Source organism: Marmota monax, unplaced genomic scaffold, assembly GCF_021218885.2.
Source record: "Marmota monax isolate L192 unplaced genomic scaffold, Marmota_monax_Labrador192_F-V1.1 WCK01_AAM20220418_F8-fsc00009, whole genome shotgun sequence".
NCBI lineage: Eukaryota > Metazoa > Chordata > Mammalia > Rodentia > Sciuridae > Marmota > Marmota monax.
The window spans coordinates 18633856-18661238 of NW_026694710.1; the positions used below are offsets into that span (position 1 = coordinate 18633856).

At 37.0% G+C, this 27383-nt stretch overlaps 1 protein-coding gene across 7 annotated transcripts in view; it reads right to left on the reverse strand.

The window, feature by feature from the left end:
* Positions 1-2878: 2878 nt before the first annotated feature.
* The window catches only part of Cc2d2a (coiled-coil and C2 domain containing 2A), a 100752-nt gene continuing 76247 nt past the window's right edge, over positions 2879-27383 (reverse strand). For 4 of the 7 annotated variants that reach the window (XM_046423741.2, XM_058572397.1, XM_046423744.2 and 1 more), the window contains 9 exons: positions 24897-25073; positions 20676-20879; positions 15819-15908; positions 14468-14581; positions 12487-12621; positions 8350-8472; positions 6918-6976; positions 4408-4585; positions 2879-3204 (listed from right to left, as the gene is read on the reverse strand). In XM_046423741.2, coding sequence (XP_046279697.1) covers positions 3016-3204; positions 4408-4585; positions 6918-6976; positions 8350-8472; positions 12487-12621; positions 14468-14581; positions 15819-15908; positions 20676-20879; positions 24897-25073 — 1269 coding nt within the window. In that variant the 3' untranslated portion in view covers positions 2879-3015. Of the gene's footprint in view, positions 3205-4407; positions 4586-6917; positions 6977-8349; positions 8473-12486; positions 12622-14467; positions 14582-15818; positions 15909-20675; positions 20880-24896; positions 25074-27383 lie in introns of those variants that run through there. The other 3 variants (XM_058572400.1, XM_058572399.1, XM_058572401.1) reach the window with 3 other exon arrangements.

The following is a 27383-nucleotide window of genomic DNA, read 5'->3' on the forward strand; positions in this document are numbered from 1 at the left end:
TATCTTTTGTGTTGTGATTTTATTTTAGATCTCAATCCAGATTAATGTTAGTATAAAATAGTATTAAATATAGTATTAAATATTTTGTCTTTTGTGTTTCATGATCCTGACAATTTTATAGACACTGAGTATTATTGACTTGAATTTTCTTTTTGAAATGAGTCATTCAGTAGTCAAAATTTGAATCTATGTTTTTATCTTAATTGCTTTTTGTAAAAAGATTGTGAAAGTGAGACCTACCATTCAGAAAGGCATATATTAGGTCCATTTTATGTCATCCTTGTTTAATTTTATGTCATGAAGAAGAAAAGAGTGCCATGCCACTTTTTTTTTTTTTTTTTTTTTTTTTTTAAGTAAAACTGGGAAGAAGAAAAGAAGTAATCATAGTCAGGATCTTTGTGGCCTTTGGCATTTTTAGTTGGGAGTAGGACAAATACACACTACAGAAAGGCAGATTTCACTTTACACTCAGAAAAAAAAAAAAAAACTCTTTGTGCTGTCTAAAGATGAAGAAAAAAATCTTCTGTTGAGTATAAGAATTTACAGGTGCTTTTTAATTCAACTAACACTTGAAGGAAACAAAGGAAAGTTTTATTTTGTAAGGTTGATGGTTTCGTAGTTACTGTATTTTTATTTCCCTGGGTATTAATAACGTTTATTTGAAAAGTTGGCATCAGGGACTGTTTTGAGAAGACAAACTGAGAAATCTTCTGGAGTGAGTCTCATCTTGCCCAATACTTCATCTTCTATATTTACACGGGTTGAATGATAAAATTGAACATCTGCAAGGATTCTCCTGAGTCATCAAGGAAGGGCTCGGGTTTATCTCTTGTGTAATCAGACAACAATATTTTTGAGGGAAATTTTTTGATAATCTTTATGGGGAAAAAGTCATGGTTAAATGATGTTTCAGAACTTGGCTTAAATGTTATCTTTGATAAATTAATTAACTTTGAGCTGCTAGTTTCCCAGGGATTCTAAGTAATTCACATGCTTCATTTTTGCTTTGTTTTATGCTGCTTGATGTTAACAAACCATTTTGGTTATCTTGAGCCAAACTGGTTTCAATATGTCAACATACTCTCTGATCAAATCTAACTCTTTCTACCACTTCTTCCCCACACAGTTGCATGGGGCCATAGTTGAATCTGCATTTAATTTTTATACATTATCCTGTTTTTCATTATTAACTGAAGTGGATATTTCATGTTTGGTGAAACACTGTATACTTGGTTCAAACTTGTCTTAGATTTTGTGATCTCAGAAGAAAATGCAACAGTTATGTGAAGGACCTTGTGGCACCTGACAGTTAGTAGGTGCTTAATGCCTGGCAGCGTGCTAAGTGCTCTTTGTGCACTAACCTGTGCAGTCTTTACACATGCTGTGGAGTGGATAATGTCATTATTCCCATCTTACATATGGAGAAAATAAACTAACCTGCCCAAGGAACCCAGCTAACAAATGGCAGAACTGGGGTTTATCCATACTTTCTGCTCTTTACGGGTATGCCATTCTGTCTCTGTATTGTTTTATTGTTAGCTGTTATAGTCAGTCATGGAACTGTCCCCTGAAGAATTCATATTAGAGATAGCAAAGCTATGTCAACATACAATTACAGTATAGCTTGATAGAGGATCACTGATAAAGCCAAGTTGAAAGTTGTTCCTTAACTTTGTCCCCCTCTGTCTTTATGGATTTATTTATTTATTTTTTTAAAAGTGAGAGCTATATAAATAGTTCTCAACTGGAGGCCATTTGTCTCAGAGGATGTAGAGGCCATTTCAGGATTTTTTTTTTTTTATTATTACTTGGCTGAGGGAAGGGCTCCAACTGGCATCTGGTAGGTGGAGGCCAGTGATACTGATAATGTCTTACAGTCACAGCTTCTATAACAAATGGTTACGTGGCCCTGAAAGTCAGTGCTGTTGTCAAGAATCCTGCTTTACATATTTCTATTTTGTTTCCAGCAACATTAAGTTCTTTTAATGGATTAATTTTATATGAATGTGTTTGCCTTCATGTGGGCTGGTATAACAAAAAACTATGGACTGGGTGGCTCACACAACATACATTTATTTCTTAGTTCTGGAGGCTGGGATCCTCCAAGATCTGTGAGGCCAAGCAGATACTATGTTGTTGTGGACAATTTTTTTTTATTGTAGAAAGTCATCTTTTTGTATCTTCACATGGCAGAGAGAAAGAAGAAAAAGAGGATAGAGAGCAAGCCCTTTCCCATCTCTTCTTTAAAAAAGAGCGCTAAAGCCATCATAAAGGCTCTGCCCTCATGACCAATTATCTCCTAGAGACTTCACTCCAAATACCCTTCCCTTATGGATTAGGGTTCCTAACATGAATTGCAGCAGGGTACACACAAGTCCACAGCAATATCTGAGGGTTTTGTTCTTTGTTTTGAGATGCTGGGCATCCAACCCTGAACCTTGCTCATGCTAAAGCAAGTGCTCTACCATTAAACCCCAGTGTACGTTTTATTTTAAATAACTACCTTTTTAATGAATATTTATATTACTCCTACCCCCAGTACTGTCTTGTTTCAGTGAGTATAAATGTGTAAATGTGTATGTGTGTTCCTGCTCAGTACTTCTATAGGGTAACATGGAGTATTTAACATTAAAAAATACTGATAGTACTGATAGTGTATAGTTGTTACTTCTTCCCCCAGAAAAGTGGTGAAGTATTGTTTTTCTGGGTCTTAAAAATATGGTTGACATTCTGTTGGACAGACAAAGGAGAAGCATTTTCCAAACAGAAGATAAGCAAGTACAAAAAGCACAGGACGAGACCATAGTGTACCCTCCTGTGGGTAATCTCATTTGAATTTAAGGTCACAGTGGTAAAAATAGACTACTAGTGAAAACGCTTATTTTTACACAGATAATAAGTTTATTTCATTATTTGAAAATAATATTTTATTCCTCTGGTATGATCAATGTAATGAAAAATGTTCTCATATGCTAATTATAAGTTTTACATGATGCAGAATTCTCAATGAAAAAATTACCTGTTGCGTATAAGGGAGGCAACGTAGATCCAAACAGACAAAACATTTTTGGGATATGGGTGGATATATACAGCTAAAGCAAACTCAACATTAGGAACATCTATATTATGTACTCCAGTGCTGTACACAGCTTCAATTAAAGGCTTCACTTCAGAATAGGGCATATGAAGGGGAAATCCAGAGAACTGAGATAGAAAAGACAAACAAGAACATTTGTAGTTAGTGATGTTTGAAGATTTCAGTGTTTTCCCCCCATGTATTTCTTAATACAGTAAGTTTTGTGGGTCATGATGTCATTTGGACAGTTTTTCTGTTCAGCTGTATGTTAACAATACAGAAAACAGGGAGGGAGTGCTTAATACCTGTTGTTGTTTATAGTATATTAGCGTATAAGATACCTGTTAGTCACCCATTCTTGCCCATTCCTTTCCCTCTTGGTTATTGTTCCTAGTTTGCATAGTAATCCATGCAATTCCTAGACCTAGGTTAGTCAGTGCACTTCAGTCTCATCCCAAAGATTAATCTAGGGGAATGGGCATGAGATCAAAGTGAGCCTTGGGAAACGTGCTAGAAATAGTGGTACAGAGATGCTCTCACCCTGAACAGCATGTACAGGTATTTTCAGGTGTGTGACCTCACAGCTGTTAAGTTTAACTTAATTAAGCCAGTAAATTTTCTGTTTGACCCTGTTTAGATTTTGTTAAGTTCGAATAACACATTCTGCCTGAGAACCTGTCCTTAGTCCTGAGTTTTACTCAGTGACTAATCCACTTTGATCTTCACACTGTTTACCCAACAAAGTTATCTTAGTTTTGTTAACTGCCTTACAGGTTTTGTTATCCAGCTATAGATAGGCAATAAATTGGCAGTAAAGGAATAATAATACTATACTATACTATAGACAACAACAGGTATTAAGCACTCCCTCCCTGTTTTCTATATTGTTAACATATAGCTGAACAGAAAAACTGTCCAAATGACATAATGACCCACATATTATCTGTTAATAAGAACTTAGCAGGGAAAAGTAATCAGTGTAAAATCATGTCCTTTATAAAACTGATCTAGAGTATATTCACCTTTATGCACATTTGAATATAATATTTAGCCAGATGTTTTTATTTAATATTCATGATGTATTTCATAAGTATTTTTCATACATCCCTGTTATAAAAAAATATGGTCTTGTAATGTTACAGAGGCATTTTGTTACTTATTTAATTACTGAGGTTTAAAACTTTTAAATTACACATTTTAGTCTATGTTACTTTATATGTGTACTTGGAGAAGCAATATAGCTATTTTGATTTTATAAACCCATTATTGGGTTAATTTCTGATATGAAATTGGGAATCCACGGGGTAAGTTGACAAGCCATTTGTGCTTACCCTGTAGTCTCCTAACTGTTTCAGTAGTTCTGCTCTGTGGTCATCTTCTACATCTTCTCCTTGACTTCTTTCTAACAAAGGCAAGAAGTGGCGCAGTGTGGAGGTACAGTACCTATTCCACCTCGTAAGATGGCGTGGCCTCCAGTCCATGATTTTTTCTTTTAGTATTTTTTCAATCCTGTTCATAAAAAATAAATTTTATTTTTTGGTGACTTGTTTTTTTTTTTTTTTTTTTTTTTAACGTAATGTGTGTGATTATGTAACTTTTTGTGTGTGGTGGTGTTCACTAGATGTAGTTTGTAACTTGTGGGCTAATCCCTGGGATTTAAAGTTTAACACAGGAGATCCTTGTCCATACAGACTATGTATTGTTGGGCTGGGAAATGGACCTATAAATAGAAAGCATATTATATCCTAAGGGCCACAACAGATGCTTGAAAATAGCTGAATGGAAGCTATCTAAATACAATACATGGTTTTACACTGATTATTTTTCTCTGCTAAGTTCTTATAGATAATATGTCTTCCTCTTTACTGCCTATTGATAATGCCATGTGTTCATTATCTATAGCTGGATAAAAAACTTGTAAGGCAGTTACATAACTAAGACAGATAACTTTGTTGGATAAACAGTGTGAAGGCCAAAGTGGATTAGTCACTGAGTAAAACTCAGGACTAAGAACACGTTCTCAGGCAGAATGTGTTGAGTGCAAATGACTAATTAATTGTATTGGTTTATACAGCAGATAAATTAGACTCAGACATAAGGGAGCTTATGTTTAAAACTTCAAATATTTGTAAGGCTGTTAATGTTAATGCCTCATATTGATTATCATATTGATTTTATCCGCAGTAACTGTTATTCATGATAGATTTTTTTTTGAAATTGCCTTAAAACTGCCTCAAAGTACAAGCATTATTGCAACTAAATTTTTATTATGTTTGCAACTTTATTTTATTGGAGGTGCTGGGGACCAAACTCAGGACCTTGCACATGCTAGACAAAGTGTTCTACCACTGAGCTATACCTTCACCCCATTTGATATATGTATGAGAGTATATGCGTGCGTGTGTATATATATAAAACAATATGTTATGTATAATACATATTATAACAATATAACAACCTAATATCTAATAACTATATATTATATATAATATATAAACCATAATAACATGATAGTAAGCCATACACACATACACACACATAAAGTGCAGACATTTTTAATGTGTATATTGAATCCATAAGATGCTTAAACAGAATGAAGGAAAATGGCTACCACTTAATTGAGCCATTATTTACCAGGTATGGTGGTAAGTGCTTTTTATACATTTTTATGGAATCCCAGCAATAACCCTGTGAAGTAGGGGATAGTGTCATCTATTCATGGGGGGGATGTTTTTGAAGTAAGATGAGAGCTTAGGTTCAAATTGAAACAAGGCTGATTTTTAAGGCCTCCCGTACATCTTCTAACCAAATGCAGACTTGGAGTTCTAGCTACTTCCCATTGCTCAGGAGTCATAGAATAACTTTTTTTTTTTTGGCACTGAACAAATTTTGTTTTGGGTTCAGTTTGGTCTGAGTTCAGGTATGGATGAATTACTAAGCACTTTGATTTTTTTTTGTGTAACTATTTTTACAGTTGTCAATGGATCTTTATTTATTTTAATTAATTAATTAATTAATTAATTAATATATGGTGCTGAGAATTGAACTCAGCACCTCACACATGCTAGGATAGTGCTCTACTACTGAGCTACAACCCCAGCCCCCAGCACTTTGATATTGGGACTAATCAGCAGTATAATGAAGCTATTAGAAGAAGCAGGTAGGAGATTAGTGGTTCTAGATGGGGATCCCAAATAAGGTTTTATAGAGAAACTGGGAGTAAATTATTGTTTTCTAGTAATAATGTTTTAAAAGGAGTCTCATTTAATCTTGTGTAACTTAACATGCTCTTCACATCACTTGTATCTAATGGAAATGGCACACAGAAACCTCTGACCCCTTTAACACTTAATGAATACGTGGGCTACTCTGAACTTTGGTTTCTGCATTTATAAAACTGGGAGAATACATTCTATTTTACAAGGTGAATGGAATTATAGAGACTCTTATAAGCTCTTACTGACCTTCTCCATGGATCAGGGTCATAAACTAGCTGAAGTTCCACAAGCCACTAACTGGACCAAGAGGCATATTTAAGCTGAGGATTATGATATGTCTCAACAAGACCCATAATAACATGATATTATTATGTTAATACCTGAGGTAAGGTCTTTGGAGAACTATGTGTTACTGGTATTCACTTTTGTTTCACACAATGCTGATGCTAAAACCTGATTTTGAGCCAGGGATTTAAAGATCACGTGTACACTTGGTATCTGTAAACATGAATTAAAGTTTAATTGCCCTAATTATTTCATATTGATCCAGGCTGAGAGTTGTTAAAGTTTGGTATTACACTTCTAGTGGCAGATTACATGTGAATTTAGGAACATTATGTTACCTGTCTTGGAGCTCAGCTGCTGCTGCTTTGTCGGTGCGTTGATAAATCAGCTCTTCAGGCTATAAGAGAGTTCAGAAATGGGAGAAATCACCTACACTAAGTTTAATAAGTGTACTTTCCTTTTCTAAATTTACAACTTTATTTTTTTTTTTTAATAATGAAATTTCAGATATGAATGTCTTACTGGATAAAGAGAATAGTATAAGGGATCCCAATGGGCCTATGATCCACCTTAGTAATTAAAGTGCTCTGAAGTTCCTTCTTAATTTCATTCTATTCTTTCTCATAACAGAAGTAACTGACCTGCATTTGTCTTTTAACATTCCTGCATTCAACAGATACTGAGTACCTACTGTTGCCAGGCACTTTCCCAGGTCATGGGAAAACAGGGATATAGCCATGAATAAAAATCTGTCTTAATGGTACTTACATTGTAATAAATGAAATGGGCAAATTAATAGTATGTGTTTGTGATTTAACTGTAGACACAAGTACTCCTAATCAACATATTATGTTGTTTTGCATGTTTTCTGAACTTTAATAATTTATGAATATTGCTTTTTCTTTCAGTGTATTAGGGATAATGGCAAACATATTTAGAGTGCTTAATAAGATTCATTAATGTTGACTGATTTAATTACTACAAAATATTCTATAATGTACTATAATTTCTCTTTTATCATTCTAGTTCTTAAACTATTTTAAACCCTGTTGCTATGAAAAATCTCGTATTTCACTTTCTGACTTATGGGAGGATTTCTCTAGGGCAAAGTTTTTTAATTTTTTCCAAAGATTTGTGCCACAGTAAAAATACTTATGTTTTACCTCACAAACCTAGTAATGCATAACATATCTAGCTATCAAATGAAACAAAAGTTTTAGTGAACAATGCTCATGCTAACCACTTACAGGCCAGCACTCTCTTGAGTAAATGAGCCTTTTAGTAGACTGGACCTGCAATTTGACTTCACATTTCATTGGCATAGTTGTGAAATCAATCTAGTAAATTGAGACCAGTACTTAAAAAAATTAAGTCGAATATATTTTGTCGTGCTTTGTGTCGTGGGGCTTTTTATATCATAACTTTTTCTTACACATGTCTAAAATGTATTTACTAGTTGTCTCATATATGTAAACGTGTGTTTCTTAGTGTGAATTTGGCTCAAATAGTCTGTAAAGCAAATTCTGTTCTAAATACCTAGGAATAAAATTGAGGGCCAAGAAGAACCTAGTTATCTTGGTATAATGATTTCATATCCCTTAATCTCCTGTCCATAAGTCTGTTTTTTTTGGGAGTTGTAGATGGACAGAATGCGGTTATTTGTTTTTCTGTGGTGCTAAGGATTGAACCCAGTGCCTCCCACAAGTTAGGCAAGCACTCTGCCACTGAGCTACAGCCCTAGCCTCATAAGTCTTAATAAAAGAATAATACCTGAACACTGGAAAGGCCAGGATATGGAAGGCTTCTTGAAAAAAAAGATTTCCACAGCTTGGGCTTGGTGACATCAAAATTTATCCTTAGTGGAGAATCATATTGTTGAATATTAAACCAAATCTAAAAAAGACAATTACATGAGCATATAGGTCAGCAGATACATATGTTCACGCCCATGCATGTATGTGTGTATGATTACAGAAGGGCAGCAGAGACACCAGGTGTTCCACAGGCTGCCCCTTTTGTCATTTTGTGATTTAAAAATTGTACCCATTTTACAATCAGGGCTTCACAGTTATCATTGGCCATTTTTCACTTTTTTTTTTTTTTAATATCTGAAGTTGTTGATTATAGGTCTGGTAAAATAAGGTAGTTCCTGATGGTAAGAAACGTGAACACTTTTAGAACACAGACTAGACTTTCCTGACAGTGCCCTTTCTGGAAAGCCTCCTAAATGAGTTGTTTGGCCACTTCTTTGTTTCCATGCCACTCATAGTTTCTGAGATGACACTTGTCATGTTGAGGCAGTGTAGCATACTGGTTGGGGAGCAAGGTCACTTGTGTTGGAATTTTGCTTGCAACATTTACAACTGTGTGACCTTGGATGGTTTATGTAACTTCTGTGTGTCACAGGTTACTCCTCCATAAAAGTGGGATAAAAATAGTAATAATCTCAGAAGGTTGAGCGGTTTCAATAAGTTAATTCATCTGCACCTCTTACAACAATGCCTGGTATGCAGTAAGTGCTCAATAGTTGTTAGCTCTTTTATTATTTATCATTGTTTCTGATTGCCTATCTATTCATCCATGTCTTCACCACACTTATTGCCTGAGGACATTATTCACTATAATACCTTTAGCATCTAGCAGAGCTCCTAGCATGTAGTCATAGTATTAAGTGATTGCATGAGTGGTCAGTTTGTTCATGCAATGTATTTAAGTATTTAATTCAATGTTCACTCAACATATTTAACCAGTACCTGCTTAGTCATGGGGGTTAGAGTAGTGAATGATCTCTACCCTCATGGGTCTAAGGGGATGTTACAGCAAACAAATAAAAAAGTAATACCTGGGGTACCACATGACAGTGAGGTGGAAGAGTGATCCCTAGTCCCATTGTCATATCCTTTTTCATGTTACTGTTAAGATCCTTCCACTGTAAGGGACAAAACAGCCTTCCCTGCCCCTTGACTTTTGACCAGTAGACTGGAATGGAAGTGTCAGTCTACATTTAAAAGGCTTTGTGTGTAAACAGGCAGGTTTCAGAAAAAGAAATTCAAATAAATGTTTATCAGTATGTAAAAATAAAAAAGGCTTTGTGTGTTCCTGCTTGCCCATTTGTGCCTCTTCCCAAGTTCCAGATTAAGCACATGAAGCAGAGCTGTTCCCTGCTACTCAGAGGTCTGCAGTGAGAAGCCGAGCTGCCTAGCCTTCCCTCCATTAACACAGCCCTTGCAGCTGACTCACAGACCCATGAGAATAAATGTTTGAAGCTATTTAGGTTGGGAATGTGTTTTTGTTGTTATCAATGTGGCAATAACTATGAAGGCTTTGGAGAAACAAACAGGCAGGAACATGAACTTTTAATGTGGACAGGGAAGTTCTCCCTACAAAAGTGACCTTCAATCAGAAATACAAAAAAAAAAAAAAAGAGGGAAAAATTTACAAAGATATCTAATAAGGGGAGGGTGGTCATTTATATGGGGAAAACAGCAGGCAATGTGTGCTCGATGTTGTTTGATGGAGAACAAAGTGACTGTCAAGGAGTGAGCAAGGTGGAGAAAGCAGATGAGGATAAGAGCAGTGGGAATTAAAAGGCTATGCCTGGGAGGAGAGTGGGCTTGAGGCTGGAACCTAAGAGGGACATTTACTTTTTACATGGGACCCAGAATACTTGTATTTAGATTTCTCTCAGGATCACACCTATTGTTTTACATATAGCATCATAGTTAATAATAATAGGTGTACTCCTGGGAAAAATCTAAATATGGAATCTTTATGGTCTTTTATTTATTTTAGGAGTGAGAAAAAAAAGCCAATGCGGGGGGGGGGGAGGAAGCTTTTGCAAAAAAAAATGAAAAACATTAGTCCTTTATCAACAAAACCAAGGAGGGGAACATGATTTTTTTTTGAAGAAGGGATTAGCTGTGTTACATATTTGGAAAAGGAGAGAAGAGTGAGGAATGAGGATAAGCCATTGGATTTATTTATTAGCAAGACAATGGTACTTGTTGAGTTTAATTTTTGTAGTAATATCAGGAAAGAGGAGCTAGATTATGGTGGGTTAAGGTCTGAATACTGACAAAGGGAAGAGGAGTTATAACTAGTATTTGAAGAATTCTAGAAGGAAAGGAAAGGCAGGCAGTAGCAGTTCAGAGTGCATTCAGGTTGGAAAAAGCATAATTTAGAATTGTTGGACTCTGAAGCAAATAGATAGGTAGACAGGCAAAAGCATCTAGAGGGAAGTTGAGTGAATTGGGAGAGCCAGGTCCTGGAGTAGGAATGGTGGAAAGGGGAGAAGCTTAATTCTTAGAAAAGGAGTGAAGGAGAGAAAGGACTGATCATCCAAAGAGGTTGTGTGGTGGGGTAGAGAGCAGGTGAGGTTTGAGAGTGCCAGGCCATTGCAGCCACAACATGTCCTCCACTGGGAACAGTCAGGCTTAGAGCAGGGTTAGGACAGCTGCCACTGGGGTACACATCATGAGCCCCTGTCGCTGCCTTTAGGAGAATTAGGCAACCATACAGTAATTGTCTTGAGAGCTAACAATAGTTTTGAAAGAAAAAAAAAAGTTCTTCAAAGGATTTTTCAATGCCTATTGACCCTGTTTGATTATTAATAACCTTGATACCCCAAACCTAGAAGGAGTTTAGCAGATCACTTATGATTATGACAAAGACTTTGATTAAAAGTAATAATTAACATAGTGCTCCACAGTACTATTTTCACATTTGTAATAATGTGAAATATAATTAATAGGAGTAGCCATTTGCTGGACACCATAAAAGGCAGGTACTTTGATGGGCGCTTGGCATATATTACCTCTAATTTAGCTGTAGCCTTAAAAGTAAACAAGTTTTCTTCAAAGTAGGGTACACACTCCAGAGAATGGGAAGAAAATATTAGGTCTTCTATTTTTTTATGTTTATTTTTAAAGTGCTTTTTGTGTAATATAAAATATTGATACACATGTAAATATATATAATTTATAAATAAAAACACATGTATTGGAGTTATCTGCACACTTTTTACTGACAGATACACAAAGTTCAGAGAGCAGTGAGTACATGATGAGTATAAACACAATCAACCAACAATAGGTGCATTGTTAGTATGCGACAGGTGTTCCACATCAGTTATCTCATATACTTCCCACAACCACTCTATTGTCACTTTCTACTTAGAAGCAATGACCCCACTATCACCTCTGTTTTATCAATGAAGACACAGTTTGTGAGAGATTAAGAAATTTCCCAAGCTCACACAACTAGTAAATGATAAGAGTTTCAACTCGGGCAGTCTGACCCCTTAACTCATATTTGTAAACACTGCTTTACACAGTACCCTTCATAATAAAATCACCCACCCCACCCCACCCCGCCCATGACAGAATCATTTCTACAGTAGTACCTGGGCATCTCCCTTTAAAAAAGAAAAAGGGAGCTGGGGTATAGCTCAGTGGTGGAGCACTTGCCTGTGTGAGGCCCTAGGTTAAATCCCCTGTTCTGCAAAGAAAGAAGAAAGGGAGGGAGAGAAAGTAACCCATTCTTCTTAGGAGATAAGTTATCTTTATTTAGTTTTTAAATGGGTTAGGCATTGTACGTGCTATTTTAGAACAGAAAACTGAAGATAGAACCAGGGCAGAAACTCAGGTTCTCTGAATCTAAATCCCATATTTTAAAATTTCATTCTGCTTCTCTGCAGGTGAGGTGAAAAGTTTTATTTAGGACCGTTTAGATGACTACTTCTGCCACTGTTCTTGCCACCACATTTTTTCAGTTGTATGTGTGTGTGTGTGTGTGTGTGTATTTATATAATGTTTTTGGATATATAGGATATTTAAATCAATTGATCAATTTTAAGAAAAGAAATCAACAATCAACCAACCATGTTTAAAAGGAAATGGCATTACTCACATTATCAGGACCAATTAAACAGCCCACACTTTTCAGAGGACAGAACGTATCAAATTGACCATAAAAATGTCCACTGCAAGGATTCCATATTAAATAATGATTTTTTTCCCAAGTTAGCACATAGGCAGTTGGACCCTGAAGGGAAATATCCATTAAAAACAGTTTCCAATTAATGATGTAAGTAAAGTCAATAGTAATTTGCATAGATGTTTCATTATTTTAGTTGAACCTCTAATTTTTAAAATCCCATGGTGAATGGAAAACATTAATTTGAAGTTCTGAGTTGTACTGACTTTAAAAATGAAATAAACTTTTTGGGGAAATTTTTTGTGTCTGATATTAGTATAGTGACCAAATAAAGACAATAGTCACCCAACCAGAATATTTTACAATTGGTTGACGAATGACCTATCATTAGTGGAAATAAGCAGTCATTGGCATTTCTTGTTAGAGTCAGTAAAATTGCCATTTTTCTTGATGCCAGGCATCAAGAAAGCTGATTATGTTTGAATACTATTTTGAATAAAGTAAGGTATTTGATTCATATTTGTAATTAGGTACATGCATAGAAGATTTGAAAGGTCTTATAGTTTAAATCTTTCCTGTCCTCCAAAAGCTCACATACTTAAGGTTTGGTCCCCAGTGCAGCAGTGTTCAGAGGTGGGGCCTTGGAAGATGATGAGATCCTGAGGGCTTTGATCTTATGAATGGATCCTTCATCTGTGGCTTTGGAGGGAGGGGGTTTATCACCAAAGCGCTCTCTCTTTGCTTCTGACCACCATGAGGTGAGTAGCTCTGCTCCACCACTCACTCCCTATCATAATGTCCTGCCTCATCACAGGCCCAACATAGAGCGAAACCTCTAAAATCATGAGCCAGAATACATTTTTCCCCCTTGTAAGCTGATTATCTCAGCTATTTTGTCACCGTGATGGAAGGCTTACTGGCGTAAAATGATATCTACAAAACTGTTAAAGTGACTATACTTGGAGGAGAGTGGGCTTAGGGTTGGAGCCTGAAGAGGGACTTTTACTTTTTGCCCACAATACTTGTGTATTGGTAGATTCTTTTATTACAATGATTTATTTATTTATTGCTTATGCATGATTTCACTTTACAATATGCTTATTTATAATAGCCTTCAAGTTGTGAAGTGACTTGCTTAGGGTCACTTGGCTAATGAGGTGTAGACATGGAACCTTGAACACAGGTCTTATGCTTCTGAGCTTACTCTTCTTTCCCTTGAGCTAGCCAGCAACTCTTGCTATCTAATTCTCAGGGATTCCTAGAGCGTCCTTGTACCTGACCTCTATGGCCTCTTTTTGAAATATTCTTTGGGTAATCTGCTTCAACACATGTGAAATTTCTATCCTTGGATCCACAAGTACCCATCATTGCCCAAATTTGGGGGATATTTCCTGTGGCCAAAATTCAGATAGTCACTATGTCTGCAATTTCATAAAAATAGCAATGCTAACATCAAGATATAGCTGTCAACATTCTTTTCTTTGCTCCTGGGTTATCTGGCTTGTCCCCATTGCCTGCCAAGTTAGCATACATCTTCATAGAAGCAGTGGGCATGAAAGGAGAGATTTCTCGCCTCACCACACTGCTTTGAATCCTTTTCCCTCCTTAGGGTGCAGAACATGCGATTCCTAAAGGAATCAGAATGCTCAGGAATGTGGACAGGGAAAGCTTATACTAAAAGGACTGTTAAATGAGGACTTTGGATGGTAAAAGTTCTGGGCTTGCTTAAAAAAAAAAAAAAAAAAAAAAAAAAAAAACAATTAGAAGTACTTTGTAGGGTCGCTAGTACCTTGTTAAACCATTTCATATGTTACCAATGGTAGTTAAGGTATCTCTGGGCTACTTTCTGAGAAACTGAGAGAATTATTATGAAAACAAGTTCTAGCCATGATCTGAACATTTAAGTGGGTTAGACAAACACACTCTTCTGCTGAAGCCAGCCTAAGTGTCTTACCTCAGGAATAGCATTGCCCATCACCAGCCAGGCCTTCTTACCCAGGAACAGAAAGTAATTACATAGCAACACTGCATGCTCTTCCTCATCTCCTGCCAGGAGATCAAGAAATTGCTGACAAAAAAGAAAAAAAAAAAATGTTGTATTGACTGACTGCTTCATTCTGGATTGGCCATGCAGATTTTAGTAAGTCATAGTTGAAATTAGTTTCTTAAAGCATGAGACTTGTTTTTAAAATCTTTCCCAAAATGTTGACCCTGTGTTGATAATCTTTAAAACAGCAAAAACACTTCTGGTGAACATGACGTTTTCTTTAACACTGATGCTTTCAATGTGGATTTCAAGAATTAACACCCAGTGTGATTGGGGTGGGGTAGGGAAAACACTAATTTCAAAGTTTTAGTTTTCATATATAAATGAAAGTTCACTATGTGCTAAGTGATTTTTAAAGTATATTTTATGCATGAATTTATTTCATCCTAGATTAACTTTTTAAGGAAAGTATTCTTGTTTCCAAGTTTTTGCAGAGGAGGAAGTAGAGGCACAGATCAATAAAGCAATCCCCAGGCAGTGGTATGGCCAGTCTGCCTCTAGGGTACATGAACTATTCTAGTCTTCACATAGCTTCTTATAGATCCCTCAAGGTTATAGAATTTTATTTCTAAAATTATCAAAGCTTATGTTGCCAAAATATACTGGGGAACAAAAACTATAAAGTGTACTTGATTTCTTCAATGTAGTACTATCCTTCAAAGGAAGCTGTATAATACTCTGTAATGCAAAAAGTGCAACATGAGACTCAGAAACAGAATGAGTATCTGTGATGTTTGTTTTGTACTACCTAAGATTCCTTTGAAAATTTATGCACCACACATCAATTGTAAATTCCATGAAAGTGGAGATTTTGCTCACATTTAGGCCTTAGTATAGTGCCTGGTATGTGACAGGTGACTGTCCTAAATAAATAATGATATGACATGCCTTAAGAAGTCCATGAATTAATGAATATACCATTTCCAATTATAATATAGAGTGCAATTTTGATTTTTTTAAGACTCGGCTAAGTCTTCATATACTTCAGTATATGAAGGTAATAATACTAGATGGACAATTCAGCATTAAGACATCTGAAGTGTCATTTTTTTATTCTTTCTTTTTTTAACTTAGGAACTTTGGGATAATTGAACCAGGAAGAGAAATACTTCAGAATTTTAGTTAATATGGTCAAATAGATTTTATTTTTGATGGCAAATGAATGTTCCAGTTGAAGATGACTTGCAAGCCATTTAGAGAGATTCAGCTAAGTTAGCTCAAGTTAGTAAACCTCTCCCTGAGAGGGAGAGCAACTTACATCAGAGGTGCTCCAGAGGTCACAGATACTGGCAAATGAAACAGTGTCGGGCAAGAAAGGAATCAAGGACACGTATCGAGCTACCAGTTCCTGTAGACACAAGATCAGCTTTAAAAAACTGTTTCCAAAAAAATAGAAAGCATCAAACCCTACCACATTTCTTTTTTCTTTTTTTAAGTTGTAGTTGGGACACAATATCTTTATTTGTTTATTCATTTTTTTATGTGGTGCTGAGGATTGAACCCAGGGCTTCACATGTGCTAGGCAAGTGCTTTACCACAACCCCAGCCCCCTCCCTATCGCATTTCTTAAAGTAAGTTTCGTATTTCACAAACAGTGATGCTCATTATGAAACTGCTATTGTATTACTTTAATCCTCACCAGACATCCTATGCAGAAGGTTATGGCTATTATTTATCTTTCACAGATGAAGAAACTGGCTTCTGTGTTCCTTTGAAGTGTCCTGGTCTTTTTTTTTTTTCCTCCCTCTCCACTTCTTCACTTTCAGGTATAACAGGACTTTCCCGGTCATGGTGTACTTTCCTGGTCATGGTGTACTTTTCTTAGCCCAGTCTTAAAGGCAGCATTTCTCCAAGGAGTCTGGTTCACTTCTGAGGGGATGGTGTTTAAGAACCAAGATATGGACATCCTTGTATTTATAATTCATATTTGAAAAATTTTTAACGAGGTTATCATGCCATGTTTATTGGCCTATCCATGTTTCTACTTGTTTGAATTTTTGCACATTTTTATACTGATATGTAAGAGGATTTTTTTTGGCTTTTATTCTGTGTCTGTCCCTTTCTGTATTATATTTGTTGTAAATATCATCTCCTGATTTGTGGCTTGATTTTTCGTTTTATTTATGGTGTCTTTGGATAAACTCAAGTTCTCAATCCAACCCCACCACTGAGAATTGAACCCAGGGCTTTCCACATGCTAGGCAAGTACTCTGTCACTAAGCTGCATCCTCAGCCCCTCAAGTTCTCAATTTTAATGTGGTTACATTTTTCTTTTTCTTTTTGACTTGTACTTATTTCTGTCATACATTATTCCTATCATCTTATTCTGTATTTTTACTTTCCATACTTTTTCTGATTCTTTTTCCCCTCCAACTCTCTTCACCCCGTTTCATTCTCTTTCTTGCTAGTTTAGAAGTTAAATACACCCTTATCATTTATTCAGGGGCTAATCTAGAAATTTCAATATGTATATTTAAATGAAATTCTAAAGTTAGCATCTTTGCCTTTATTTTGAAGAATATCAAGGGCATTAAAATACTCTCATCAGCCCTGTCCTGACACATTCACACTTTTTTCATGATTTTTGTTGTACCTATTTTTCACCCACATTGCTATTATTATGGCTTGTAAGACAGTGTGTGTGGGCTGTGGGTGCAGCTCATGGGTAGAGAGCCCTTGCCTGGCATGCACAAGGACCTGGGGTCACACACACACACACACACACACACACCACATGACAATGTTGTAGATTCACTCAAAAGTTTCCCATTTCTTCACCAAGAATTGTGTGTCCTATTTAGGATTTTCCTTTCAGTCCATATGTTTTGTGATTCCTTTAGTAAGAATCTTTTGGTTGTGATTCTCACAACACTTGTGTGAAGGTCAGTTTCCCTATCAACTACTAGTTTGACAAAAGGCTATTTTGTAAGCCTTGTCAAGAGTCTTCTTTTCTGGCTCATTGTGCAACTAACAAGTCTGTTATTCCAATCATTTTTCTTCTGTAGATAATCTATGTTTTCTAACTGCTTTTAAGATTATCTTAATCTTTATGTTCTGCCTAGATTTTGATTTCTTTTTATTTATCCTGCTTAGGATTTACTGGACTTCCTGAATCAGAGGATTGTCTTGGAAACTCCTGGCTTAGACTATTTGAGTATCATCTTACTCCATTTTACACAGTTTGGACCTCCTTCTGCATGTCCCCTGCCTCTAAGCATTCTTTTCTATCTTCCTATGCCTGTGTGTATTCCAAGTAACTTGTTTGTATGTGCATTCTAGTTCACTAACTCTGTATTTAATGTTCCACTGAATCTGTTTAATTTCTAATTATAACTATTGTATTTTTCATTACTGCTTGTGAGAACCTTAAATTAATGAGTGAATTAATCCCTGATGGGATTAATTGAGTGGCAACTGGAGGCAGGTGCAGTGTGGCTGGAGGAGGTGGGCATTGGGGGCGTGGCTTTGGGGTATACATTTGCACTTGGGGAGAGGAGTTTCTCTCTGCTTCCTGGTCAGCACATGAGCTGCTTCCCTCCACTACACTCTTCTGCCATGATGTTTTGCCTCACCTTTATTCCTCCTAGGAATGGAGGCGGATGTATGTGGATTGAGACCTCTGAAATTGTGAGTTCCCAAACAAACTTATCCTCCTCTAAAGTTGTTCTGGTTGGGTCTTTTAGACACAGCAGTGAAAAAGCTAACTAAAAACAATATTTATTTTACATCCTGTACTGATAAATCTGTCTACAGTCTTTGTGGCCAGATTTGTCGGCTTATTGTTTATGCTAAGTCTTTTTAAAAAATATTTATTTATTTAGTTAGTTATAGTTGGATACAATACCTTTATTTTATTTATTTTTATGTGGTGCTGAGGATTGAACCCAGGATCTCACATGTGCTAGGCAAGTGCTCTACCACTGAGCCATAACCCCAGCCCTGTTTATGCTAATTCTTAACCTTCTTTATGGTGACTTATTTCTTCATTGAGATGAAATGACTTTCTTCTAGAAGGATTTGTATTTGCTTTTGACGGGGATCTGGGATTGTTACCAAAAGTGAATACTTTCAACTAAATTTTTAGTTGAAGTTTTTTTGGGTCCTACAGACAATATAAACTCTAATCCCACATGTGAGTAAATACAGGTTAACGATTAGGAGTTCTCCGGAAAGACTCTTTTTGGCGGGGAGGGATGCTGGGAATGAACCCAGGGGGGAAAAAAACTCTTTATTTCTCTTTCATCCAGAGGCAAAGCTAGGCAGCTGGATTCCTTCTCAGGGCAGGGACTTCCCACTTTATCCATTAAGGCCATTACCCTCACTCATCTCCACCTGAGTCTCTAAGCTTCCAGCCTGCTCGAAGTCTCCCATCTCCCACAGCCTGCGGCTCACTGAAACTCAGCTCTAGTTGTCAGGAAGGACAGCAGACACTATTTCAAGCCCTCGCCCTTGTAGAATATTTCATTCTTGTTTCTTGTCTCTGTATTTCTCACCGCTCCCCCGCCCCCTTCACTTTACTTCTGTTTCAGCCATGATTTTTAAAATATTTGAAACATTTAATGTATTATCACTTGTAAATGTTCTCTACTGGGAGAAATATTCTGTACATTACTCTGCTAGACAGAATAGAAGTCCTTATTATGGTTTCCAATAAAAATTACTTGAAGAAATGACATGTAGAACACAAGTTTTTTTTTTTTAAATATATCTACATCTGCAAAAAAAATCTTATTTCTAAATCTTTATGTGAATGACTGTTAGCAGCAGTCACTCCCTACGCTGCCCATTCTCCAAAAACATTATGGGTTACTCATGTAAATGTCCTGTTTAACATATGGCTTCTGGTTCATGAGTTTGTGATGGGCGTGGTGCTTTGAAGTCAGCAAATAGAATGGGTATATTTAAGGATCCAGTGTGTGGGTCCTTTGGAGTGATGACCTAAGTGCTGAAAATGCTTAAATTGTTGAAATAATTTTTTTTTGCTTAATTTTAATCAACAATTCTTCTAGCTGTAAGCATAGTACCAAATAGTTATTTTAGTATAATAGAAAGTACGTGAGTTCTAAAGCTAGAGGCCTTCTGGGTCATAACCTAAGTTACATGTTTACATAAGACATTTTGAAAAATGCAAAATTACCTTCTCATATGTTAAATATGCACCACCTAATATAATGCCAGGGACTTAGTAAACACTCAAGTTATTAATTGAAAGAATGAATTAAGGATTATTTATTGTCATCCCAGGGACCTGCAGACTCTTCTAAAGAAAATAAGCCCCGTGGCAATAAAAAAGTCTCAATCATTACTTTCATCACCAATGATCTTGATATAGGAAATCTTTTTTTATAATACAATATTATTTTTTAAACTTTATTTTATTTATCTATCTTAATCTATTTATTTATTTATTTATTTATTTATTTATATGTGGTGCTCAGGATGGAACTCAGCCTCACACGTGCTAGGCAAGCGCTTTACTGCTGAGCCACAACCCCAGTGATAGACCCAACCTGATCTTTTCTTAAAATTGGGCATCTCGCCACAAAACCATGAAAAGATAATTTCGGCTTTACTATAAATTACTGCAAATTCTGAACCTGCTTGGAATGCCTGCCCGTGCCTTGAACTCACCCATGCCTGGCTCTCTGACCAGATAGCAGCCCTCTCTGAAACTTAGTGACACCTCATAAATATTGGCCTTCCCTGGCCAGACAACAACCCTCTCTGAGGCTCTAATGGTCCTCATAAATTCTGATGTTGGGGCCAGCACAAAAAAAAAAAAAAAAGTAAACTACCATTAGTGTGATGCTTGTCAGAGTTCTGTTATCTGTAACCCCCCTTTTGTGTAACTTTCTGGGCTATAAAGCTGGGCTGTAGGAAAGGTGGGGTGCTGTCTTGTTCCCGCCGTTTTGGGAGGGAGAGGCAGCCCGGCCGGTCGAAATAATAAGCTTGCTTTAATTTGATTTTAATTGGAGTCAGTGGTCTTTTCTTGCGTCCTGGTCTAACACCCAGCCCCAGGAAATATCTTTTAAATACTATGAAATATGGTACAGTGGCAATATATTAAAATTTTAAAACATTGTTAGTAACATCATAATTGGCAATGACTACTTACTGCTGTTGCCTGTGGATTACTGGGGTAGGCATTAAGGAGCTCCTTAGGAGGATTTAAAGGTTTGAGATACCGGGTAACAAACACAGTTTTTCCACTTATATCAATTACTGTTGTCAGGCACTGACGATTTGGAAACTTTAAGGCACATTCAGCTTGAAACTTCTCTGTTGCTTGAAGCAATTTCTCATCTTCCTGAGACTCAAACTTCAAAAAGAAAGACTCCATGGGTTTAACATATGATCATGGGAGACAAAGTGGTATATGTGTGGACGCGACAGCATGAACTATTTAGTGTGGTTTGGGAAGCTTGACAAATGAATCTTTATAAAACCATCACATCTTGGTGTCCCTGTAGCTTTATTTAATTATATTTATAATTAATTAGACTGATTTATTAAACACTTAAAATATACATTCTATAGGATTAAAAGAAAGTAGTAAACAGGCAAAGCAGCTATGTGGAAACCATTGGGAATATTAAAATACTCTATAAAAACCAAACTACGGCATACTAATTCTGATTGATGAGCCCAAGCAATGGAGTTTTATGTGTATTTTAATGTTAGTTTTAAGAGGGGGAGGCTCAGAAACCTAACATCTCAAATGTAAAATGTCTGTCACAGATTCCTAGGATAGAACTGTGAAGCCAGAAATAATTGTACTTTCAAAAAGATGGAAAACTATGAAACAAAAATGGTGCAAAAAAAGATACCCACCTGAATTTATCCCTGTTCCTTTAAACCCGTTTATTTACTTATTCATCCAATTACTTGAAAAATGTTTACTGAGCTTTTAAGAGTCCCCGTATTCTGGATAAGTGAGTATGAAATAATCCCCTTAAGGAACTTCTAGCCTGGAGGGGAACATTGACAAGCCACCAGGTGCTCAACTCCTTGCCCAGAGCTTCTATGGGGACAAGCACAGGGTGCTATGGGAGCAGCTAGGAGAAGCAGCTATTGCACTGTCCAGGAAGAACACACAGATCTTCACTCCTTACTGATTACTGGCTTTTCAGGTGGATAAAAGTGCATCAGGAACGTTTTCTACCACTTTCCCTTGATGTTCGGTATCTTAACTCCATAGCAGTGAATTGTGGGCAGGGCCTGTGTTTGAATGCATTTCTCCATACAACAGCATGCACATGTTAACCACCTAATATTGTATTAATGGCATTAATAGTTATTTAGGCCACTAGGATGCCATTTTATGTCACGAAGCAGGAATTTAAGTAGTATGCTATGCTGGTGATTTAAGTGTCAAGGAAAAGAGCTAAATGCTAAAATAATCTGGGTTGTATTGTTTCTTTTTCTTTTTTCTTTTTTCTGTACCAGGGATTGAACCCAGGTGCATTTAACCAGAGCACATCCCCAGGTCTTTTTTGTATTTTATTTGGAGGAAGGGTCTCCCTGAGTTACTTAGGGCCTCAGTAAATTGCTGAGGCTGGCTTAGGACCCACAATCCTCCTGCCCCAGCTTCCTAAGCCACTGGGATTACAGTTATGCACCACTGTGCCTGGCTTGGGTTGTTTGTTATGAAATAAATTTAGGCAGAACTATTAAATTCAAAGTTCATAGGACATGACATTTGGGGGAGTCTTAGCTGGCTCCATTCTTTGATCTCTAAATTAATGAAACGGGTTTATCCTGCCTCTTAACAGTCACACGTGGAAGTCCCTACAGACCAGAAACAATTGTGAGAGGTACACTGTCTCTAAGAAGCAGCTCATGGACTTGATGGAACTGGACACATGCTCCCAGTGTGCAGGCGACATTCATATTGGTGACCTTTTAATTCAATGCCAAATAAGACTCACTTGGATGAAATAAAAATGTCCAGGACATTTTTAGGAGTGCTGGATCGAACCCAGAGTTTTGCATACACTAAGCACATGCTCTACTGCTTAGTTACCCCAGCCCCAAACTGGACATTCTTCATGGACCTGCAGACATCTATATTCACTGCCAAAGGATAACATAGGCATCAGGATCCAGCACCTATCCCCCAGGATGGTGGAGATAGCAGTTAATTAAACCTAGTAACTATCAACTGATGAACTGTAGAAAAAAACACTTGGTACCTTCTTAAGCATGCTCAGCTATCATAAGGAAGAAAGAAGAAAAAAGAAATGAGAGGAAAACTTTATTAATAGAAATATTTTTAAAAAACTAATTTTTAACCAAGACAATATAAAGTAAGGAATCTTAAAATAAGTGTTTCAGGAGCTGATTCTTTAAACTTTTACATTCGTAAATGCCTTTAAAAAATCATATGGAATGACTCCATATGGGAGTCTGACACTTGCCCATGTGGATAGTGGGACTCTAATCTGCTAATCCTGAAGTTGCTGTTAGTGGCGGAACAACTCAAGGTTGTGTTCCCAATTGTTTCAGGTGAGAACTTCTCTCTCCTGAAGAGTCTGCAGGTGAACTATGGGGTGGTGTTTTCTGTCACTGGGTATTAAGGATACCAGGGCCCTGTCAATCAATATGCCTGCCTTATTAAACTGCAACCAAGGATAAGCCTTCTTTTTAGAAATCTAAGAGAAATGCTTCATATAGCCACAATGGGGCAGTGAAATGCCACTAAAGGCAGCATTAGGGAAGAAAGGCTGCAGAACTTGAGGACCTGTTCTGAGCCCTGGAAACCTTGGCAGGGTCCTGTAGCAGGAGGCAAGGGCTGGAGAAGGAACCTTAGCACAGAGCAGTCCCAGGTTTTCATCATTTCTGCCAGTCTCAGACTACTGTAGCTTTATGGAAGCTCATCTCCAGTCTGGCTCCCAACCGAGACTGCCTTTCCTTTTGTTAAGAATTCATAGAAATAACAAACTCATCTTTTGTCTGGGAGCATTCTTCCATGCAAATATACTCGTCATCCTTCTCTTGAGTTTATACATGAAGACAAACAATCAGAATATATATTTCCCTTTCTGAAAATATTTTTGAAATGCATGTATTTTAATGTTTTCTTGAGAACCTGAGCATTAGTGATAAAGCTTAGCATGTAAAATTAATCTGAATTTCAGTACATTTGTATTTCCAATAATCCTCATGTCCTAGAAGTAAATGGAAATATAAAAAGTATTTTTCTCTGTGAACCAAATTGTAATACAGGAAAAGAAACAGAGTGTGCTCACTTTTTTTTTTCCATCTCCATCTGAATCTTAATTACAATGGGAAACTGGAGTCAGCAAAATATGCAGTTCCCCAGCACTCAGAGGTTGGAGGTGGACAACATGTGGCATGCTGGATGTAATGTGGGCGGAGTCTCCACCTGCTTGTCTGACTGCTCTATCATGTGCCTAGAGCTCTGGGGATGCTCAGTACTGTGGGTTGAATGAATACAAGGTGGAGCTAGACAGACATTTAAGTCTCACCTCTGTCATGTGCTACCTGTGTGCCCCTGCAGAAAAACAGTCTGCCTTTTCTCACCTCTAAGTTGGAGACCCATGCCCAAGATACCTGTAAGTGTGAAAGAAGAGAACATGTCTCCAGCCTCTGACAGCGCTGAGGATAGAGTAAGGGACTTCAAACATTGGTGGTGGTTGTTACTACTGGATTAGTTTGCATATGCATAAGAGGTCACAATCAATATCTTCTCCCAAATCCAACGAGGGTAGTGTGTGTAAATGCTGTGTAAGCATTTACATTAGGAAAGCTATTTCCTCATGATGAAGGTTGGGAATAGTTGTTAACAAATGGATGTTCTAGAAATTCTTTTTTCTAGAGCTATCTAAAACTGTACTTGTGCAGATGTTTGTTTATTTCATGAAATGAATTGTAATGACCCTTGAAGGTCATCTGGCCTTATGAGCCTATGAATCTACTCGATAGCACAGCCAGGGATGTGAGGTCAGACATGGAAATCTATTTCAGCATGCTTGCCAGCAAATGTCAAATGAAAGAGCAATCTGATGTTCTCATTTGTCACATTTCATTTTCTTCACATTGAGAAAAATTCTTCTAAAAGCAGAACATGTTTACATTTGTCTTGCTCTGCCTAAAAGTTTAGACTGCTGACTGACCTAATTATTGGCTCAGTGGAAGTGCAAACCCACACATCTGTTCTTTTACTGTCATTCTGTTCAAACTGAAAGAATAATAAACAGAGATTGCAGTAGGAGAATCTGTTTGTATGGTGAAGAGTTTATAAAGCTCCACCTGGTAATCTCCTCTCCTGCTTCACTGGCAGGGGACGTGGGTTCTAGACCCTCAGCAGAGTTACCTTTTCTCGAACTGACTCTCCAGGAACCAGCTGAGGCTCGATGGTGATGAACAGGGTGATGTAGGAACCTTCACTTAAGCTTCGGACAGAATCAAAGCCTCTCTCAAGAATCATGTTTCTCTCCTTACTGTAGCCCAGGAGAACTGGGGGAATATCTATTTTAAATGTTCCATCGATCTGTGAAGAAAATATGACTTGATAAGCATTCTGGCAATTTTCCAACAGAAGTTCAAAGGCAAGTCTCAACTCATTATTAAATAAAAATCACTTAGACTGGCATTGGAAGCCCATCACATCTTTCTAGCCTTGTTTAGATGAAGTGCTGTCTCTTTCATGAATACTTTGTTATCTCTACCACCTTTATGTATAGTTTATTTCATGTTATATTATGGTTTTCTGCTGGATTTTATAGTTGTGTGCACATCTGTCATATTCTTCTAGATAATTACTCCCTGCAATATTTCCCCTTTTTTTTAATCATCTTTCTCTGACATGTGGAAGTGTTCTGTATACACATTAGGTGCCCAATAAATGTGGGCTGAATGATTGATCAGCCACTTATCAAGAACTAACTTATGTAGTGTTTCAAAAGCCAGGACTTTCTCACTCTCGTAAAGTCAAAGCAGCAACGAATTTATTGAAGACTAATGCTACAGAATTATTAAGTTTGCAGAGAATCCAATTTTTCTTTCCGTCTTTAGTGACATTTATATCTTAGGAGAAATGAAGAACTTAAAATTTGAACAACCTGAATAGAACTTTTTGGGTTGAATTGAATAGGCTCTTATTTATTATTCTCCTTATACTAACAGAGCTTACCAAAGCCTATATCTGATCAGATGATAGAGTAGGGGGTGGACAGGTAAGCAATCACATAAAAAGTACAGATGAAATAATAGCACATTTTTTCTGTACAACAGGTAGATGATGCAGGAAGGAATGAGTACTATCTTAAAATATTCAAAGTGGGGACTGGAGTTATGGCTCAGATGTAGAGCACTCACCTAGTATGTGTGAGGCACTGGGTTCGATCCTCAGCACCACATAAAAATAAAATAAAGATATTGTGTCCACCTATAAACTAAAAAAATAAATTTAAAAAAAGAAAATTTCAAAGATAAGGATTTAAGACAGGGTTTTTCAACCTGGGTGCTGTTGACACTGGGGGCCAGGTCACTGTTCTGGAGGGCTGTCCGGTGCATTCAGGTGTTTGGCAGCATCTTGGGCCTCTGTACACTAGATGCCATAGCAACCTCTGCCACACTTAAGCATGGAATTTGGAGTCAGACAAAAGATTTTAAAAGACAAATGTAATGAAATAAATCTCCAAAGATATAATGAAGCATATAAACCAAAACATTGACTAGTTCTTTCTCCTCTACCATTCCTAGCACTTTGGAAGTCATTAAAAGGTGGATACCAACTGTGCTGTAGGCTTTGTGATTTGAGTAAGTTACTGAACTGCTTCATTTCTTCATCTTCGAAATGGGACTAGTGATGCCAGAGGTGTGGTAAGGCTTAATCAAGATTACATATAAACAATGGTATGCATTGTGCACCCAGGATAGTTACCGAATCAGGATTCGACTTGTAGCTCCAGAGAAAAGAACCAGGACCTAAAGACGGGAAGGCCAGGGAAGGATATGGATTATGGCACAGTGCAAGGGAAATCTCCATGGCAGAGCATGGGAAAGAGAACAGACTGCTTCAGGGTATTGAAGGTCTTGTCAGTGAGCTCCAGGGGCACAGCAGAACCTCAACATCACCAAGGAAGGCCAAGGAGAGTTTTGAGTAACTACTTCTGCATATCTTCCAAATATGAAATTCAGCAAAGCCAAATGTTATGGATAGTTTGATTTGTAAAAATGATGTGCTCTTTCTTTTTTTTCTTTTTTAATTTAAAATCTATTCCAAGAGGAAAATGTAAATTCTTTTTTTTTTAGGTAAAAGATCATTTTATTAATAATTTCCTTAAAAATAGTTATAACTTATTCTTTTTAAAAATTCATTCATTCATTTGTTCTAATTTGTTATACATGACAGCAGATTGCATATCAATCCATAGTATACATGTGGAGCACAATTTTTCATTTCTCTGGTTGTACACAAATTAGAGTCATTTAATTTGTGTCTTCATACATATACTTAGAGTAATGATGTCCATCTCATTTCACCATCTTTTCTACCCTCATGCCTCCTCCCCTTCTCTCCTTCCCCTTTGTCCTAAATTTTTTGGGCCAGCATACCAATGCAACATGAGCTACAGACTGCTCCTTTTTCCCAGAGACAACTGCAATCCAGTTGATGCTTGAGACTGCAACCAATCCAAGCCTCTCAGACTAGAGTTTGGGTCTTGGTCTTGCTCGAGTCTGTGGCCTAGGCAGCATTTGTTCTGTGTGGTCATTGCAGTGGCTCATGGGCTCCTGTTGCTGTGGATTTAATACTGGGATGTCAAAGAAATTTCAGAATCTTTAACTGTCCCAAATT